The 22558-nt window shown below is 35.9% G+C and overlaps 1 protein-coding gene across 1 annotated transcript in view; it reads left to right on the forward strand.

The window, feature by feature from the left end:
* CNTN6 (contactin 6) overlaps nt 1-22558 on the forward strand; it is a 273227-nt gene that overhangs the window by 204304 nt on the left and 46365 nt on the right. Inside the window, 2 exon segments of the mRNA XM_073901777.1 lie at nt 57-186; nt 2370-2520. Coding sequence (XP_073757878.1) covers nt 57-186; nt 2370-2520 — 281 coding nt within the window.

A 22558-nucleotide genomic window follows, 5' to 3' on the forward strand; every position in this document is an offset into this window, starting at 1 on the left:
TAAGAAAATGCCTACATTAACATACTAGCACTTCTACATGACTTTTCTTTTATTAGGAAAGAATTCAAATAGAAAATGGGACACTTATCATAACTATGCTGAATGTGTCAGATTCTGGTGTCTACCAATGTGCGGCAGAAAACAAATATCAGATAATTTATGCAAATGCAGAATTGAGAGTATTAGGTAAGTCATTCATTTATAACCAAAAAATTCAAAATGACATTTTAGCAAGCTATGATTATACATAATATGAATCCAATTTTTTTCTGTAAATTAGAGATTGCTTTACCTTGAAATAATGGGAAATGTCTAAATTAACTTAAAAAAATGCAGGGTGATAATTATTATTCTACTTGAGCAGTACATTAGGGCTTCCAGAGAAGCCCACTGTTGGGTACATCCAAACCAGAAAAAGTCTCCTCCAAAGCTGATCCTAGCACATGATGTTTTGAGTACAATTCAAAATTATCCATTAGAAATGTTTTCATCTGGGGCACCTGGGTGGCTCAGCTGGTTAAGTGTCTGCCTTCGGCTCAGGTCATGATCCCGGGGTCCTGGGATCCAGCCCGATGCTGGGTTCCCTGCTTGCGGGAGTCTGCTTCTCCCTTTCCTCCCTGCTCATGCTCTTTCTCTCTCTCTCTCTCTCTCTTAAAGTTAAAAAAAAAAAGAGTTTTCATCTGCCAATCAAAAAAAAAATCTCAATTTATAATGATTTAAGCAGGTATTTATTTTCTCTTAACAAGAAGTTCAGGTTTGGTAGCTGAGCCATGGGACTGTGATTGATGATATTCTCCTTTATACTTTCCCCTCATGCTTATAGTCTCGAGGGGATGACTGCTATAGCTACAGAAATAAAGTCCCTACTTAAGGGAGAAGGGGAAGGTAGGGACGAAAGTGACCAAATCTATCCCTCTCATTAGAAAATGCAAAATTGCCTTGCATCCTTACAATAAAATCCTTTTATGCTGATGGCTAGAACTCTGCCACGATGCCACCCAGACCTGAAGGAAAGCTGGGCAGATAAGTCCCTATAGTGAAAAATTGATAGAAGCAGTTTGAGAATGATAATCTCAGTGGTGTCTGTTACAATAAATAACCCATTAGTGTGTTTTACCACAAAGTTTTCTTCATGGTAGGAATAAAGGAGATAAAAGAGGAAGGATCAGGCAAAGAGACAAGATTTCATGAGCTTATGGACAATGGGCATTGATTTGTTTGTTTATTCTTTGAATCACTACTACTATGTATTGAACACTTATGTGTACTAAGCACTAAAAATATTATTATCAATACTTAAGTGATCTTTACTTTCAAAGAACCTCTAGTTTCACCAAGAAAAGAAAGCTAAATTTAAAGATATGATTATTATGGTCAATAATTGAGTAACTGTTGTCAGACTTCATGGCAAGTTGAATATAACCCTAAATTGAGGATGTTCTCTTTAAGCTGAGATCCAAAGCAAAAGCATGCACAGGTCAGTGGAAAGGCAAAGAAACAATACTTGGAATGCCTAGAAACAAAAGAGTATGGCATATGTGAGAGAATTTCAGCTCAATTAGACTTTAGACTAGGGATGGGGATTGGATACATGGGTTCCCACATTCATGAAGCTGGAAAGACTCAGATGCATCCAGTCAGTCTAATAATTTCTCACTCTCATGAACTGATATTTGTTCAGCATTTATTGAGTGGGGACAAAGTTGAAACTGACCAAGACTTTTTTTTTTTTTTTTTAATTTCTGCTCAGCCTGCCTGCTTCTACAGAAGGCAGAGTATTTCCATTTTGCTGGTTAAAGGCTTGCCTGAAGAAATCTGACATAGTAATAGAGTATTCCTGACTTAATTCAATGCTATCTTACATTTCACATTTAGGATCATTACCTTAACTGGAATAGATTTGGTGATTTCCCTAATCAGGGTTCAAATCCCTTCTGTCTCTTATGGAACCATCTTCACCCTCTTTATTTTAAACACTGTTAAGAATGTGACTCTTTGTAACTTGCTTCTTCCCCCAATCCAACTGGCTTTTGTTAATTCCAATGACTTGCACCAAAACAAAAATAAATTACATTTATTGAACACATACTTTGTGCCAGGCAGTCTGCTATACTTCTTTACAGATGTTATCTCATTTAATCTCCACAGTAAAATTCTGAGGTGGTATCTATTGTCATCTTCCTTTTTCAAATAAAAATAGAACTCCAAAATGCCACGTTGCTAACTGGCCCCAGAACAGCCTGAGCAAATAGCTTGAAAAAGAGCTCTGGGTACAAATATTAAATTTAGTCTCGTATACCACATCATCACATTACCACATGTTAATTAAGTGAGAGAATTAACAATTTTGTTTTTAATTTTGTTTTTAGCCTCAGCTCCTGATTTCTCTAAAAATCCCATTAAAAAAAATTCAGTTGTTCAAGTTGGTGGGGATATTACTATCGAATGCAAGCCAAATGCTTTTCCTAGGGCAACTATCTCCTGGAAAAGAGGAATGGCGAGCCTGAGACAAAGCAAAAGGTAAATAAATCTCTTTTTTGTTATAGTTTGAACTATTCTGTAGTACAGTATCTTCGAAATCTAAGTCTTCTAAAATTCTCTCCCTTATAATAAACTTACGACTGGGTAGTCACAGATGCCAAACATTTCCACATGATAACAAAAGCTAAAGAATCTTATAAACTTAAGACTTGTTTGTGTAATTTTGCTGCAATATATTTCGTGCATGTACTTATATTTTTAAAAATCATTTAAGACCTTTTTCTATATTCAACTTGAAGATTTTTCCTGACCCAGCCTGCTGAGAAATCAGTGAGAAGAGCATTACACAAAAGAGACACTTATACTCACACACCTGGTGTTGTGGTTTTTAAATAGTCACACAGGTGTTCACCCCATGACAAAATGAATTCACCACATGAAAAAAATGTAGAGAGGTTCCTGTAGAGAAAGAAGAGAGGTTTCCTTCTATTCTGGATGTGATTGAGAAATCCTAGATCAGCACTGGCATGTTTTCTAGGAGAGTTTAGATAGAGCAAAACAGGTGTTTTCCTCTATTTGGAATACATTTCATTGAGTTGTAGTATAGAACCTTGTACACCCAGAGATGACTAGTCGGTAGTTGAGTTCTACTGTAATGACCCTTGTGTGTTACTGTGTGATCAGATGTGCAATGGAATGAGCCATTGTGTTGAAGATGTCAAAATGTTTCAGTGAGCTCCTTGTAGGCATCATACGTATTACTAACTCACATGCATACCTGATCAGGCAGGTAACATAAATGAACAAGACAGACCAGGTAAAAGAAAGGACAGCTCAAGTGTGATGTGAAATGGCAGTCTGCCAGTCTTATGAGACGAGGCTGTGATGGCCTGGAGAGTGAGTTCTACACCAAAACGAGATAGTCACTCCAAATCCAGGCAGACATTGTTTTGTGGGAGGGTAGAGCTTCAGACAGGGTTGTAGAACTTCCAACATTTCAAGAAAAACTAGAAATTTGGGTGTTGGTATTGAATCTTCTGAGCCAATAAAAATGCCCGAAGGCTGGAATGCAGGGACACCATCTTGTTATTTCTGATCTAGGACTGCTTTTGTGGTCAAGGGAGAGAGAAAAGGAGGTTAAAACAAACAGTGCTGATTGTATAGAGTGCTATCAGGGTTATATCTAGTGCCATGAAGAGCCTCTCCTGACATGACAAGCTTATACAAGAGAAAGACCTTTCTGGGGCACTCTCTTTACCGTCTTCTGTTTCCAGTGAGCCCTATAGCCTTACACTGAAGTTTTTCCCTGGACAGGGATTTTTGTCAAATGTATCTTTACATGCCCTGTGCCATTGGCATAGAACCCAAGCTCAATAAATATCTGTGGAATGAATGACTGTGTCAAAAAAAGGCGAATATGTAAGGTGTCACCAGCTTTAGAGAAAAGCTCTTCTGGAGGAGATACCTTGAGATGGAGAACAGAAGCTTCACAGCTAAGGAGAAAAGACAGATGAAGGGGAATCTGTTGCCCTGGTCGTGACTGGACTTCTTCCTCTGTGTAGACAGCCTAGGAGATCATTGCAAGTATTCTCAACAGCTTTGGACGTGGGATTCCTTTTAAGTGTTTCCTCTTTGATTCCTGAAATCTAATTGAAGCTTGAAGACACTGCTGTAGAACTGGAAAACTCAAGAGATACCATTGTATCTCTTGTACAGCGGTCTGTACTGAGAGTTGAGATAAATTGATTATGCGGTCTGTACTGAGAGTTGAGATAAATTGATTATTTCGTTCCCTAAAGTGACTCAAAGTCCTCACCTAAGTAGCAGGAATGACTGATGTTAACTGTCTATAACCTTTAAAGACTCAAACACAGCGTATGTGGGGAGGAGGAAGAGGAGGATTTGAATAAAATAAAAAAATGAGAGGAAAAAGAATTGAGAGTATGAGGGGAACTGCTTTTAAAATGGCTTTTCAGGTTTATGTTTTATTTTGCCCCATGTAGAAAGAATTTGGGATCTTTTTTAGCCTCTGAAGGGTCACTAATAGCATATCAGATGCAGCACTGTCTCACTGCAATTAAAGGAGTGAGCTGTGTGATTTCTATTCACAGATGCTTCTTCTGTAATTCTGTTCTCTCACTGCAGTAAGACGTCATTTCAAGTTTCAACAAAAGAAAATAAACAAACAAAATTATCTCCTGAACACGTGTCTTAAAAAAAATGGAAAAAAAAAAAAGTTAAGCCCTGAAGTACATGGTAATTACAGACATATATCTCTGCCAGTTATAGATTACCTTAAGCAGTGATTTGCAAAGGTCACACAGCCAGTTCCGTGAGACTTTGTGTCTCTGCATGATTTCTATCCTGTCCCCTCTTCTACTGCCTTCTGACCCGACTGGTTCCATTAAGTGTGTGGTTTCATGCTGGTTACCGGGAAATGCAGCACCTATGCTTCTGTTTGTGTTGACCTAATGGCTTTTTTGTCTTCTAATCATGGGGATTTCCAAAGAAGTTGAAGGTAAAAATTAAGAGTTGTGATGAAAAAGAAAAGAAGAGAGGAAGGGAGGAAAGAAGGAAGGAATTTTATAGAACTAGATCCTAAACTCAAAGACAGAACACTGAGTGCCAATATACATTTTTAAATGCCACACCAGCCTGTTTATTTCCCTTAAATAGAAAAATAAATATAATTCCTACCCTCTCATGCCTCTGTTAAAACATGACACAGTTGTATACATAGAAAGATTTAAAGCGTCACATATGGAAAACAATTTAAATATTTACAATGATTCCAAGTAGGAATAGTTTTTAGTTCTTGACCTTGGAAATGCCCATGTGGGAAAATGCACATTTTTACTTTCTGTTATAAAATTTCTATACGGTCCTGTCTACTTTGAAATTTCATTGTCACTAACTCTTGCTTCCAATAAAGTGTAACTACCTAGAGATGGTTGAAAGGACTCTAAAGAAGCCTATTCAAAGTAATCTTACCATATTACCTACTGATAAAAAAAATAGTGGCAATATATACATTTTGACAATTTCCCTCCACTCTTACATGAATTGAGACAGCATACATCACCTAGGTAGTAAATGATAAAGCTTGGACTCTATGCCAAATTGCCCATCTCTGTTGCTAGATCTTTTCCACTCAACAGATAATGGAGAACATACGTGATTATTATTTTTTTTTTGAAGGGCTGTTTTCACATGATTTAACCTAAATTCATGTATTGGTAATTGAGATCAAGCAACAGTTCTGAGATTAATTTAACATGTTTCTTATTGGCCTGTGTGCCACAACTGAAGTCTTGACTATTTTATGATTTCTGTCTTTCATAAGTGCCTGTATTCATGGAAGGCTGTAAAAGCAGAAGAGTTTTCCTACAACTAAAAATAGGTAGATAACATTACAGAGTCCAAGGGCTGCCTGGTTTCCTGCTGGGAAGGTATGGTCTTATGACATCTACCTCATTCTTTTTGGAGCTGCAAGTCATTTAGCAATAGCACCTAAATTGAATAGTAGCAAAGGTATGTTCTTGTGGGGAAAAATGGGGGTGTATTGCAAAGAGCCCTGCCTTGGAAATTAGAAAACAGGGATTTTGATTCCAGTTCTATCACTGATGAGTGGCCTGACCTTGGATAAAACCACTAGCATACTCTCAGTTTTTTTGTTGTTTTTGTTTTTTGTATTTTATTCTTTTGAGGTAGCTGTTTTCTGGATTTATTTAAACACTATCCCCATGCAGTGACTGCCAGAATAGAGATTATATATTAGAAATCAATGCAAAACATTAGTGTGCCAGGTTAAAATTGCAGCTACTATCACAGTTATAATTTTATATATAGTTCACTGATTTTGTCAGGTGACCAAGTGATTGAGCCAGACATGATGATTGCTGTAAATTATCAAAACAGCCAAAATGATCTGATTGGATGAATTCAGAGGTTAGAAAGCCCCAGCAGCTGGAGTGTAGCAAGACCATAGTGAGCACCACTCTCCTTCACCATGATAGGCCCAGCAGCCAGCTCCAACCTGGGACATAACAGACATTCAATAAATATTTTCTGTGTTGCTAAATCAATGAAAGTTAAAAATTTACTTTGCTTTGTTTGTATCTACCTGACTTAAAGACATTCTACAGTTAAACCAAAAACTTAGTAATTAATAGGCCCATGATCAGCTCATTCATTCTACAAATATTTAATGAACACCTACTACGTTTCAAATACTATACTAGGTGTTGTGAGTAAAATGTTAAGTTAGTCAAAAACGTGACACCTACTATCCTTTTGTAAGAAAGTGTTTTTCTTTGAAGTTATTGGGAGTCAGAAGATCTGGGTTTAAGTCCCAACGCTACTTCTCACATAGTTAACTTCTAGCAAGTCCTTTAGCTTCAGTAGTCCTCAGTTAAATCACTTGAAAAATGGAGAAAATAGTACCTGTCTCTTCCATTTGGTTGTATGAGACTCAAAAGACAGCATGTGTGGAAAGGCTGGGTGATCTGTGTACTCTCCTGTCGTGGGCTGCCTTTATTGCTGTGATCCTAATCTTTATGTAAATCCCAGTTAAACAGTCTTACCTCTATCAGCCAGGGTAAAAACCATGAGCTTGACCACAGAAAGTCAAGATGAATACAGATTAAGCTTATCTCTGGAAGGCATTCTGGGCAATTGAGGGAATCAATTACGCATCTGCTAAGTTTGATTAATCACTTTTTTTTTTTTCTCTGTGGGTCCACTTAGCAAGTGAACTGACAGAAACCTACTAGATTTATCTCCTTGTGCTCAGTGACTGCTGACTGCCTGTTCAGGGCTCACCTCCTGAATTTAATAGTAAATGTTAACCTGCTGGACAGACAGCTCCAAGTTGTCCTCTGATGAGCAGCCTTAAATACAACGCCTAAATCACCTGATATTTGGTCAGAGTGCACAAACAATATCTGAGCAATAAAAATAAGATATAGGGTGTTTTTCCTATTATTGAAAGATAGCTGAATTCATAAGTTAATCCACCACATTTCTTCCTCGGAAGAAGAAAAGATCGGAAAAAGAAAAGATCCACCACATTTCTCTCTCACGTCCTAAGATAAAATAAAATAAAGCAAAACAAAGTAAAATAAAATCCAGTTATATATCAGACAAATGGTCATTAATAATGAAAAGAGCCATTTTAAGCACCTTCTATATGTCAAGCAGAATATCAGATCATTTATATATCTCCAAGTTAAAGGATACTTCTTTTCATATGCAGATACATTTCTGAGGAACACTGTTGTCACACAGTTATATAGGGTTATGTTTCTATCAATTTCACCTTAGGAATCTCAAAGAGGTAAATACAAAGATACTTTGAAATTCACTGAATATCAAACTGAAAAGTAGAGGTTCTGTCCCTTGGCAGTTGGTCTCAGAACATGATCATATTTCCTCAATTTAACATAAGAGGACTGCTGAACTTCCTAGAACCAATTCTATTACCTCTATGCACTTGGGGATGCAGAGAGAAAGGGGGGTGCAGAGTTACAAACAGACCTTCTCAAATCCATGAATCTTGTGTGCTTTATCTCTTAATAATGATCCTATTAAACTCTGTGTGGCCCTGGGCCCTTGACACAACGCATGTACCTTATGGGAACATATGAACCCCTTAAGTAGCATGGAATCTAGTAGTGGTGCTTATTCAATATTTTTGCCTTCGAGCGCAAAATTTAGCAGGCCCACTTCCATTTGCATGGCACTCCAACACCTTGAGACCTCCCTCCTAAACACAATAGTCAGTTGTGGGAAGGGGCTAGGGGGAGTTGAAATACGGCAGTGAATCAGTGGAGAGAGGAAGAGGAGATAAGAGAGAAGGAAGCGAAGACAAAGAAGGATGAAAAAAAGGAACAGGGCATTCTCTGTGCCAAGAAAAAATTGATGGTTACTGAGCAAGTCATTTGATCTTTATTCTCTTCATGAGTAAAAATGTACCCTTGGGAGGACCTTTTGAAACTCCTTAGCAGAGCGACACAGAAGATGAACAGAATAAAAATTAGTTTGTCTTTGTTCCACTCTTTGCTAAATGAGCGAGACAAAGTGGTTCCTTTCACTACGTAGCCCATTGCCTAACACTTTGCTCCAATTCCACTTTCTCCTTGGAGGCTTTTCACGAACATCTTACCTTGTAGGGCATCAGCTAATGGGGGTCCATCTGCCTGAATGGAAGGGAGCCAGTCATATGATGTCCCCTTCCTGTTTGACCCTTCTCTATGTATCTTTCACTATCTGCTTTCTAAATTACCACAGTTCCTTTTTCTTTTACCTTTACCCCCAAGTGCTAAACCTTAATAAAACATCCCCTCCACACATGTCTATTCAATGCAACTTTAACCACCATGTAGCAACCGGCAAGCAAATTTCTCTATCTCTTCCTCCCCTTTGCAAAGCTTCCTAATGGAACAAGCAAATAAACCTAATTTTATTTTGTATCACCAACTACTTAATGTAATAGTGCTTAGTACATCAGGTAGCATATCAAATAGGCAAATGAACCATATGCTCCCATGTTTAAGGAAGAATGACAGTCTGCATAATGCCAGGCTTATTACAATCTCCCTTCTGTGCTGCCTCTTTGTAATAAAATTTTAAATTGTTCATACTCAACTCCTGAGAGCCTTGTTAAGGTGAGCCTTTCCAAGGGAATACATGCTGAAGATGTCAAGAGCATCTGATACTCTTGCCTCTGTCACGCAAAGATTTAACAAGCTAAGATCCTGTGTGCTCCTGTCAGTCTTGCCCTCATTTTTCCCTCTTGCCATCCAGTCCTCTATTCTTTATCCCCACTGGCCTCCACGGGCCTGGAGCACTGACCCTTTAGCACAATGCGTGCAAAACCACCTGCCTGCCATGGTCGGAAAAAGGCTCCAGTTCATTAAAGATGTAAAGCCTGCCTTTAAACTCAGCCTGCCCAGCTGGGTGTGAGCTCTTTTACACCACTGCCTTGGGTTAGACTATATTATTGCTGTAGTTCCCTATTTAAAGTGTTTTAGTGATGGGTAATAACATCCTGTAGCTTTAAACCAAGGGCAAATATGACAAAGCAAAGAAGTTCCACAAATAAATGGCATCTTATATTCTGGCACTTACTGTATCTTAAAGTGAGAAATACATCAGCTTTGTTGTGCAGTTGCTGTGGATTTGTAATCTGTATCAGTAGGCTTTGAACTTGATCGTGCATAAGATCCTTGTGAAAAAATGCAGATCCCAGAGCCATGTCCAAGATTTTCACTCAGTAGGTAGGAAGAAGGGGTGAGGAATCTGCTTTTTTTAATATAAATTCACGCTCTCTGCTCTCAAGAGAAGCCGAGACTTCTGAATACCCCTTGGATAAACACTGGTTTGATGCAAACATGTTACTTGAAAAATAGAAAATTCATTTTATCTCCATTCCCCCCAGAACTTTGTTTCCTATATTAAATGCTTGATTCTTCATTTTTTCTCACTGATGAGGAGCTATAAGTCCTCAGTTCAGTTACTTTTTGGAAATATGAATACAATTGGCCTTGGAATGGTATCTACTTACTTTAGTGTATTTGCTTCTAATTTCTGAGTGACATTTATATCTTTAAAAGTTTACATAAATATTCAACAGCAATAATTTTATAGACAGAAAAGGTCAGTTATTAGTGCAATTTATACAAATGACCTTTTGTTCTTAGTTTGACTTTTGAGGAGAGATCTGATTATTTGATTTACTTAAAGTACAATGCTCCTTACTTAGAAAGAAAATGTTTGCTCTCCAGGTATGTGTTACACTTTCACCTCCTCATAGACGCTGATGGGCATATGGAAAATTAACCAATAGAAATAAATGGGAAGGACAGAATTGCTGTCTTATTGAAATTATGATTCAGTTGAAGAAATAAAATCCTAATCAACTGTGTGAAAGTCAGTCTTGTTAATATCTTCACAATGAAGTTAGGCTTGTCGGAACAATGTTTTAGTCACTGGCTATTATTTACCATTCTCCTTTATCTTTTTTTCTTTTTTTCCCCACTGTAGAATTGTGTTTGGTTGGGGTCGAGGGGGATATTTTTGTTTTTGTTTTGCTTCCAAATGAAATTTATGCTAGAGCCCATTTCATAAAACAGTATAAAACTGAACCAATCTGGCTAACGTACTGGAGGGAAAACCAGAGCTCCTCACCATGCCCCACCCACTTGCCCCGCAGCCCCGAGCTGGCTTCCTCCCAGCAGCCCGTGGTGCGCCCTCAGAACGCTCTAGATCTCCTGAGAGCACAGTCCGAGAAGTGCTGATTTGGAGTGACAAATCTGCTTCTCAAGTGTGACTTGTCAAACTCTTCATTTATTTATAAGCACAGTTGCAAACCAATTTGACAGGCCTTGTGAAAAAATTCTGGGTTTATAAATTTGAATGAGCTCCGTCTCGCGGGGGAAGCAGACAGGTCAACAGCTCCAGGGCAGCGGGGTATGTGTCATCACAGACAGAAGATGGTGACTCGGCTTACAGGAGTTCATAAAGGCTTCAGCAGGTTGGACGTAACCAAGCTGGCACTTGAAGGGTAGGTAGGAAGTTTTCCTAGAAAACAAAGGTGGGAAGACCTGGTTTTTTTATGTGGCTATCTTACTGCATAGTCAGTGTCCTACGTGATGCCAGTTGAAAGGTTTGGATAGGCACTTACCTTCCTCAGTGCAGGATATGATTCCTCTAAGTACAGACGCAAATCATTTTGGGAGCCATCCAATGATTGACTCTTTGACGGCTTAGGAATGCTTAGAGACACATAATTATACACATTTTTTTTCGTTCTATCTCAGATTAAATTAACTAATACAGTCATTGTTGACCCTGAATCTCATCAAATAATAATAATAATAATAACAATAGTAATAGTATCAACTTGTAGTACCAGTGTTAAGATGTTAGATACATCATTTCATTTACTTTTTACAAGATGCCTATGAGGGGTCTATTATTTATTGGTATTTTTAGATGGTTAATACTAAGGCTTAGCAAAGTTAAACATCACATCTACAGTCACACTGCTAGTGAGTAATACAAATGCATTCAGTTCCAGGAGGCTCTGACTCCAAAGCTCCATGTAATCTTAAACACCACAATGTGGGCTTTCAGTTTACTTTTCCAATGTCGTATGGTGTCCATCTGTGAAGCTAAAAGCAGACCATCATACCATACACATTATTTGTTCATTATTTTTTTCAGTTTAAACTACAGCTCTTACAAAAACAGTGATATATACAGTCAAATTCTATTTTTACATCAATAAAAGGTATAGTATAAGTCTATATGTTGTCATAGCACTGATAGATGGAGTCTTAACTCACACCAACAAAATAAAATCAGTCCTCTTAGTGGCTTAGTTTCCTACAGCTACAATATTCAAATGACTGATTTATTTTTAATGTAACATACAATATAATTTTTGGTGACATATAGACATAGATACACAAATTCAATAAATAAGGATAAACTCCCTAAGCTCTATGAAGGACTTGATCTAGGTATGAAATTATGTATTATAATTAAGAAGAAGAATAATTAGAGTTAGCAGACAAGGAGTCACATCCAAGTTGGTATCCCATTCTCAGCCACATTTGTAAGCTTACTTCTGTAGACTCTGAAGAAGATACTAATTCAATAGCCAGCAGGGATCCAGAATTGGAAACTCCACTCACATCTACCACCAAAACCACATTCAAGATGGCAGGAGAAAGCATTTCCCAGATATACCATGTTCTGAAATAACCAAAGGACAGAGGTAGAATGAAAAGGGCTAATAATCCTAAATGTTCCAGCCCAATTCCCTCACCCATTTTTTTTTTTTTTATACCTGAGGGAAACCAAAGACTTCAGGGATAAAGTTACTGGTTTAAGGTCACAGGGCTGTATTTGAATCTTGTCTATCTCAAAGTATGCAGCAGATACAACTTCACATTTGCAAACTTTCAAAGTCTCAAGGAGATCACACAATCAGCTCATCATCATAAATGTAATTGAAGTGTAGCCAAAAGTCCTGACAATGTTTGAACTTCTCCATTCCTTTCTGCACAATTCTCTCTCCCATTGTGTTTTCAATTGGTTCTCCTGTAGTTATTTTAGGAGCCTACTTTTTTTTTTTTTAAAAAAAAGGCTTTTTAAGTCCTGTGTTATGAACTTTTTTGGTCCTTTGTCAACTTTATAATTTCCCATCTTTTTTTTTTAATTTGCTTGGGTTGTAAGGCATTTTAGCATATGAATCTGTATTAATTTGCTTTTGTGTTTTCTCAGGCATCCCAAAATACTGCAGCAAATGGAGACACTTTTATCTTTCCTTCCCTTCTTCTACTGAACAGCTAAATACTCCTCTTAGGCCTCTTACACTGGATTAATTTAGCTAAGCTTTCCATCTGATGCTGTTTTGTTAATGTTAAATCACATTTCTGTAACATTTCATGGGAATCAGCGTAGCAGCGCACACTGGCATGCCATCGGAATAAAGACACATCATGACACCAAATAATTATGTTATTTAGCAACTGCTCTTATCTGCCATCTCCTAATTTGTGTCACAATTCAGTCCCCCAGAATCTGTGTTTGTGTTGTGTGTCAGCCACTACAAAGCTGGTACTTAAATTATTTGGGTGTATTAAACAAGGAGTCACATTTTGATGATCTAAGGTCTGAATATCTGATGCTTGGTTTCTGCTTTGGAGTTTAGGACAGTTGAACCAAGGACTTAACTTTGAAACATTGGCTGTTCACACCGGTTAATTACATATTAGGCATAAAATACAACCACCAAAACCAGAAATTAAAAAAAAAATTAGACACTGGCATCAGTGATGTTTTTATTTCCCTGTAAATTAAAAGGTGTTTGAGCCCATTTTAATCTGCAGGTAGGACTTCTATACAATCCTTTGTGAGTTAAACCCTTTCAGTTAGTTGTGTAATGACCCTCAAATCATGTTTGATTAATCAGTTCTGGGGAAGCATATCTTTAGTTATTTAATGTGTTTAAAATAGATGTTCCTCTCATTTGTTGAGAGTGGTGTAAAAGGGGCAGCATAAAGACATCCATGCATGCCTGCTTTCCTCTAGGCACCAAGAGAAATGTGCTTTCTGACAAAACATAGCAAAATTGAATTTATTTGTGCTGCCAATTGGTGATGCCCCTTCATGTAGCTTTTCGTTTTTTACTTTTCCTACCTTACCCACCTCCCATTGCACATATAAATTTAAACACACCGTGCTTAATGTAACTCAGTTCAAGAGACCAAAGAAACACTATTATTTGTCTGGAGCTAGGACAGAGGCTAAGAAAATACTCCAGATATAATTGTTGCATTTTCTGTACATCAGTTAATTAGGAACGCCCTCTCCACCCCCAGCACGATCCCTATCAACATAATAACTTTAAGAGATTTCATGATGGCCTTTGTTAACACTTTAGTTTCATGATTGGAATCGTACAAAAGAATGATTAAGGTTTGCTCTACATACTCAAGTCTTACCCTTGATAAGACTGATTTGAATGTATTTCTTCAGTTCTTATGCTACTTTATACAGTGTCAGCAAACTAACAGAAAGTCGATTAGCCAAATAAGCAGTTTGCTTATACCTATGCCTGGCATTTATTTTTAGGCAAAGAGGTTATTTGTCTTAAGTGACTTTATGTTGGTTTGCTGAATTTACTGATAATATTAATAAATGTACCTGTAGACCTACAAAGAAAAGGCTAAGGATTTCAGAGTAAATATAGTCAGAAAGCATATTGACTAAGTACCTGTGCATTGTAGATATTCTTAGAGAATACAAAGAAGTCAAGAGTGATAGTTACCATTTTTGGGGGCTCTCATCCTTAGGCTTATGCTCTATATTTTTAATAGATGTTAAAATTTAATTCCCAAACAAACCAGTGTTGTTATTATCACCATTATCTCCATTTACATGTAAATTTTATAAGGCAATCAAGCAAGTGCTTCCAACGTACCACAGCAAAAAGGGGGAGCCAGAACACAAAAAAAAGCAAGCTGACTTTAGAGTCCATTGTCTTATAACTCCTATATCACTTGCCTCTAAAAACTTAGCTCTGCAGGCTACTTAGAGAATGAAAACTTGTCTAAAAAGAAAATTATGATGAAGGCGCTAAGGCAATACAGTGAAGCAAAGATAGTCTTTTCAGCAAATGATGCTGAAACAATTGAACAGCCACAAACAGAAAAAAATTTTTAAATGAATCTAAACGCAGACCTTAAACCCTTTCCCAAAATTAATTCAAAATGGATCGTATACCTAAATGTAGAACACAAAACTATAAAACTCCCAGAAGATAAGGAAATAGGAGAAAACCTAGATGACCTTTGGTATGGCCATGATTTTTCAGATACAGCAAAGGCAGACCCATGGAAGAAACACAGAATAAGCTGGACTTCCATTAAAATTAAAGGAAAAAAAGCTGCACTGTGAAAGACAATGCCCACAGAATGAGAAGTCAAGCCACAGACTAGGAGAAAATATCTGCAAAATATACATCTGATAAAGAACTGTTATCTAAACTATGCAAACGATGATTAAAGCTCAGGGATAAGAAAACAACTCCAATAAAAAATGGGTCAAAGACCTTAAGGGACACCTCACCAAACAAGATACCGAGATGGTGCACATGTATTTGAAGATTCTCCACATTGTATTTGGTCAGGAAAATGCAAATTAAAATGAGATGCTGCTATGTGAGTATTAGAATGGCGAAAATCTGGAATACTAACACCAAATGCTGGCTAGGATGTGGAGCAACAGGAACTCTTTTTCATTGCTAATGGGAATGCAAAAGAGTATAGCCACTTTAGAAAACAGTTTGGAGGTTTCTTACAATACTGAGCATACTTTTTCCATACAATCCAAATATCACATTCATTAATATCTTCCCAAAGGACTTGAAACTTATGTCTATACAAAAACCTGCACACTATCACTTATAGTATCTTAATAATTGAAAAAACTTGGAAACAAATAAGATATTCTTCAGTAAGTAAATGAATAAAAAATTGGGGTTCATCAGACAGTGGAATATTATTCAGTGCTAAAAGGAAATGGGATATCAAGCCATGAAAAGAAATGGAGGAATTTTAAATGCATATTACTAAGTGAAAGAAGCCTATCTGAAAGATTATATACTGTGTGATTGCATTATATGACATTCTGAAAAAGACAAAACTATGGAAATGGTAAAAAGATGAGTGGTTGCCAGGGGTCAGAAGAGGGAAGAATAAATAGGTGGAGCACAGAGGAATTTTAGGTCAGTGAAAATGCTTTGTGTGATACTATAATTATGGATACATGTCATTATATATTTTTCCAAACTCCAAGAATGTACAACACCAAAGGTGAATCTTAAGTAAACTATGGACTCTGGATGATGATGATGATTATGATGTGCCAATAAAGTTTCCTCAGTTGTAACAAATGTACCACCAGTGGGAATGTTGATAATGTGAGAAGCAATGCATGTATGGGGGTATATGGGAAATCTGTACCTTTCTTTCAATTTTACTACAAAGCTAAAATTGCTCTAAAAATTAAAAAAAAAAAGAAAATTCAAAATACAAGGTAGCATAATGATTCAGATAATGATTCAATAGAAAAAGGACTGACTCAGGATCAGAAGTCTTGCATCCTGGCTGTGGTTAAGTAAAGTATTAAACCTCCTTGCGTATCCGTTTATTGATATGCAGAAAATTACTAATTTTTAATATTTGGTGAAAGAGGAAGAGAGAGTACTGCAGTGTGGTTGAGAAGCTGCATGTTTTAGCCAGGTTCCCTGGGAACAGCTTAGAGTGAGGCAGGTACATACAGACAACAATGCAGGATCATATTTTATTGTGCTGGCTATGGACTCATTTTAAGAACAGAAACATGCAACTGGTAGTTTGGCATCAGTCAGCCACATAGACTATCTCCAGACAGAAACTATGTGGGAACAGTCTTTGGAAGGAAAGAAAAAGGGACTTATATGCTAGCTGCCATTTTATGATGGGGCTGTATTATTTGGACTTTTGACAGCCAGTGGTACTGAGAGAACCTGAAGGAATGCATAAGGTGGGTCTTTAACAGTGGGAATCCAGAGTAGGCTTGGGAAGATGGATGGGATTCAGATAAGCAGAATGTGGGGCAAATCCTCTGCTAGGTACCTGGGAAAAGCCTTTATCCATGTTTTCATCTGGCAAGTCTGTGAAGATATACTCTTAAGAAAAATGAATCACAGACCTGTACCTCTGAAACAAATAATACATTATATGTTAAAAAAAAAAAGAAGTAGAAGATAGTAGGAAGGGAAAAATGAAGGGGGGGAAATCAGAAGGGGAGATGAACAATGAGAGACTATGGACTCTGAGAAACTGAGGGTTCTAGAGGGGAGGGGGGTGGGGGGATGGGTTAGCCTGGTGATGGGTATTAAAGAGGGCACATATTGAATGGAGCGCTGGGTGTTATACGCAAACAATGAATCATGGAACACCACATCAAAAACTAGTGATGTAATGTATGGTGATTAACATAACATAACAAAATAAAAAAAAAGATTTTCAAATTATGCACATTAGTTTTCTCTCTGTGACTTACACAACTCTTTTCTGAAAAGATTATCTGTGCTCTGTCCTGAATGGCAGAGAAGTAAAAGAGACAACATATTTAATAATTTCTTCCATTAATTTTCTTAAATGTTCTAGTATATGTTTCCTCTCATTCAGAACTGACTGAAGATTGTAAGTGTATTGCGCTTTACTGAAAATGATCTACATCATTTAGTAGAGAGGCTAGACTTTATTTTCTATCACCCATTCAATCATCTCTCAAGATAGCACTTCATTTTTGTTCTATGGTCATCTCTTTCTCTTTTGTGGATGTGTGTGTTATTTGTGTGTGTGTGATCTCATTCTTGTTTTTTTTTACTGCTCTGATGGTCTTATAAAGAATGATAAAATAAGGTTGCATTAATCCATTGATTACATCTTTAAATTTCCCTTGGCTAGAGGTGTGAGCTATTTTCTGTGTATAATTACCATTAGAGCCATTTAAAGCTATTGACTTAAAAAGATGGGAAAGAGAATCTACTTTGATTTAAATGAGCTAGCTTTGATATTTACTTGTTTGTAGATCATGTCAGTCATTTTTTGTAGCTTGTTAAAATAAGGAATTTTTAAGAGATAGTTTATTAAATGACAGTGAAATTGGCATAGATATTACACCTTAGCTCTGATAATCAGGTGCTAAACTTATTAAAATGTAATATCAATATTTGATCTAAAGTGGATTCCAGTGGGACATTTTCCTAAAACCTAAATTGTGTAGAGTCGGAATTTATACACACTTTTCTACTTCATATCTAACTCATTTTAAACCAATCTATTTTACATTTTCTAGATATCAGTAAAATTAGACCGTCAATTAAAATTTCATGGTCTACAGTATTATCTTTAGACAGAACTGGAAGCAATACTCCAGTTAATAATCTAACTATAAAAATAGCAGTATTGCTCTAGTTTCAGCAATAAGAAATTATAATTGCTCAATGTCCTAATTTCTTTTAGTTTAAGAAATTTAGCTATTGCTAATCTTCTGCATCCTCAAACTTTGTGATGGGCTATGGTTGATATCAAACAAAGAAATAAAAATAGAGACTTCGTCATTTTTGAATCATGTGGGATCTATGTATACAGATTTATTTTTTGTATGTAGGTTAACCAATGATTGGGTATATATTAGATTCACTGTGGTCATAACTAGATGTGAATACTAATCTCTATTATATTTAGGAGGTTTATAATAAACAGGTTATCACATGCAACACAGGAAAGCAAGGATAAAAACATTCCACATTAGTCTTTCTGTAGTTCCTCATATTGACACAAAATTTGACATACATTTCAGGTAAAAGAGTCCTATAAGTTCATTTCATTGGTAGTCCATCTTCCTGGTATTTCATTCATAATAACGCATCAAGTAGAAGGCAAAGGGTATGAAATCAGGCAAATGGGTAGACTATAACTTTTGTTTTCTGTTTATGCCCCTAATATTCCGACAGTAGGAAGAATGAAATGTTTGATGTTCAATCACTTCATATAGTGTTCCTTCAACTTATCAGTTAACCTTGAAATGTTTACATATATTGGTAGTTCAGTTTTCCACATGTTCTATTTTCTAATGCCACCATAAAATCTACCAATGTCACCTGACTGTCAGACACAGTTTGTACTAGTGAATTTCTACCATTTTATGCCCAGAATGCAATTAGAGGAGTAGTTTAGTACATTACAAATGCCAACTATTAATTTTTCAAAAGTTAAATGGTCATGATACATCTACACATGTAAATGTCTTTAAATTCTAATTTTTACAGAACATTTTAAATGCAGATGCCTTAATTTGTGATTTAATCATCTAAATAGAGTACTGAGCTTTGGTAATTTCGGGGAAATTTTTCTATTCAATAGTGCAAACAGTTGAAATATTCTAATTAAGTGAATATTTGAGAACAGAGACTGGGGAGGAAGGGTGTTTATCGCTCATGACAAAATGTGCATATGGACTCTCTGAAGGTGAGCGTATTAGTCTCCAATATTAAAGCTATATACATATATAAAATAAGTAAACTGCTCAAGTTTGTGCTCTTAGTAACTATATTATTAGTAAACTATGCTTTGGAAACTGAAGTGAAAGAGCACTGGCTTAAATAGCTGCTTTCTGGTCCAAAGAGAAAGACAGGTTGGAACCTGGGCCCTACACTACCTAGCTGGTAACTTGAGTACATTATTGCTTCTTCCCTTGTCTCAATTTCCCCATCAGGAAACTTGGGGATGATAACAATAGTGAGCCCAGAGGTTTGACTTAAGGATTCAGTGAGCTAACATTTATTATTCAATTAGTAGAGGACCTGTGTAGAGTTGACCTGTAATAATAACCTCCTTGGATTTTGACCACTGAGTTTATTCATAGAGAAGTATGTCCTTGGTAATTATCACCCTATTTCTCTTATTTCTGTTATAACATCTAACACCGTGCCTAGAACGCAGTTTTAGTATTTGCTGAGTAAGTTTAGAGGAAAGAAAGTGTTAGCATTGCTCCATTTCCATTTATATATTTAAATTGCTGTTAATTTTCTTTTCAATTGCTTTTATCTATTTCACCCACCCCCCACCTGCCTCACCTCTGGTGACCACCAGTTTGTTCTCTGTATTTAAGACGCTTTTTTTTGTTTGTCTCTTTCTTTCTTTGTTCTGTTTCTTACATTCCACATATGAGTGAAAATCATATGGTGTTTGTCTTTCTCTGAGTAGTTCACTTAGTATTATACTCTGTAGGTCCATTCCTATTCTTGCAAATGGCAAGATCTTTTTTTTTTCCTGAGTAATATTCCATTGCGTATATACCACACCTTCTTTATCCATTCTTCCATGGATGGACACTTGGGTTGCTTCCCTGTCTTGGCTATTGGAAGTAATGCGGCAATAAATATAAGTTTGCATGCATCTTTTTGCATTTGTGTTTTTGTTTTCTTTGGTAAATACCTAGTGGTAGAATTACTGCATCATATGATAGTTCTATTATTAATTTTTTGAGGAAACTCCATACTATTTTTCACAATGACTGCATCAGTTTGCATTCCCAACAATACTGCACGAGGGTTCATTTTTCTCCACATCCTCGCCAACACTTGTCATTTCTTGTCTTTTTTATTTTTAATATTAGAATGTTTTCTCCAATTTTTTGATAGTCAACCTTATCTATATTTGTGGCTGTGTTTTGTTTTAAACACCAAAGAAGCTTATATGAAATCAAGATAGAATATTTTAATATATTTTATTAATATGTTCTTTCCATCCCTCCAGATACCATTTTAAACTACCTTTTAGAATATTTCAAAAGAAGAATAAAAAAAGTCGGTCTTTATCTTTCTCTATGAATATTACCAAAATCATGAATTAAAATGTTTCAGCTAAATTTATAGGTGCTTTCTTCCTTACCTGAAAATGTCAGCTGTTTAGTACAGTTTGATTTTAGTTGGTTGGTCTTTCTTTCTTTTATTTTAATCATTTCTGCTAAGCCATATTTTAATATGTGACAGAACTTGAAATTCTCACTTTTTTTTTTACTATTTTTTGTTTAATAATTCTGCATAAAATTAGGGCTATGATTATGTGGTTTGATTCCATCTATGTTATCATAGATTAAGTTTTCTTACTATATTTTACCATCTCTTATTAATTTAAAAAATAAATGATAAGTTGAAATATTCATACTATTTATAATATTATAAAATTTCTAGTTATAGTTAAATCTCTGATTTCGATATCCTAGCTTGTTATGGAGAATTATTTTCTTTTAATCATCTGTTTTTAATAAGTGATAAGTCAGTTTGGTTGCTAATTTGGTTATTTTCAGAAAATATTTGAATCTAACCTTTTTTATCTTTTATACATTTTTGCATATTGATCTTAGGAAAACAGTATGGATTCTTGCTTAGAAATAAAGATTATCCTTACAGACTGAAGTTTAACTTATAATTAATTGATCAATGCTTCTCAGACCTTATTGTGCATACTGATCACTGGGTATCTTGTTAAAATGCAGAGTTTGGTTCTGTAGGTCTGGGATGAGACCACATTGTGAGAAGCAAACACAGATGACTATTCTAAGGGCATCTAACGATGACTCAACAGGAACTTCTTGAACATCAAAATTAACATGGAGAATTAGTCTACTCAAGTAACTATGGATGGTTCTGGAAAGAGGATGAGTGCTAGAGATAATATAGAGAAAATATAGAGATATATAACTTTCAATTCATTCTCTAATACTTATTAACTATTTACTCTTGGGCAGATTGTAATTTTTCTTGGTCTGCATTCTCAGTATTTTGAACAGTACTAGGCACTTGAGAAATATTGGTTGACTGATTAAGATTTCAACAGAAATAATCAATTTCAGTGATGACAATTTCAATTTAACAAACATTATTGAACATATTCCATAAGCCTGAAAAGGGTAGTAATATCAAACCACTTTTTACATGAATTGTTCTTCTCTGAAAGCTAAGTGAAAAATTATATGACATATAAACACTGGCTTTCCTAGCTGGGACATTTGTCTGATGGCCTTTAGATATCAGCAGATATATATTTTATATCACTTAAATTGTCTTATTGGCCAAAATTTAACATTTCTATGTTGCTGAAAATTCCTAGTTTTTCCTAAATTCTAGAAATAGGTGATGCACCCAAATACTTCTCACATTGATCTCTTCTAATTAAGTCAGATACAGAATTATATTTGGCCAGGAGTTTGCTGCATATTAGAAGAGCTTTACTACTACTGTGTCATTAATGGTATGATTCAACTGTTAATGTAAATTGTGACCAAGAAATCTAGACATTTCAGAAAATAAATGAGATATCAAATGTCTGCTGTTGGAGAGTACTCCAACATAATAACTTAAACAAAAATCTGATTATATGCTATAAAACATTTAAACCCAGATGTGGCCCCAGCTTCTCACTTGATGACAGAATGTGGAACACATCATTAATAATAAACTCAACATCAGAAGCTGGCTTCATACAAATTGTAATTGGCTGATATTCTCTTGGTTTCAAATTGGGTAATTAATTATATTAGCTACATTTTGTGTAATACCCATATTAGGCACAATGATATGTTTGCAATGAAACAGATACTGTTTGGTATTGTTAATGGATATGACATGCATGGCAATTGTTATGTCTTTCTTTCTTTTAAAATTATTGTTGTGACCAATTAGTTTTCATCACTTATTTTTGTACAACCCTGACTACCTACTAGTGTTTTAAGAGCCATGTTTTTAAAAAGTTGCTAATTATGTTTATGAGACATAAAATTGGGCATATGCTTTAATTTTTCCTTTTTTCCTTTTTTTTTTTGCCTCCTTATTAAAACATTTAATGGTGATTTTGTCAAGAATCCAATCTTGGGCTTTCCCTGATGACATCAGTGGTCTGATAATTTGCTTTTGATAACTTCTGAGTTTCAGAGAAAACATAAGAAT

Source organism: Callorhinus ursinus, unplaced genomic scaffold (genome assembly GCF_003265705.2).
Source record: "Callorhinus ursinus isolate GAN/ISIS: 27379988/994484 unplaced genomic scaffold, GSC_fseal_2.0 scaffold15, whole genome shotgun sequence".
NCBI lineage: Eukaryota > Metazoa > Chordata > Mammalia > Carnivora > Otariidae > Callorhinus > Callorhinus ursinus.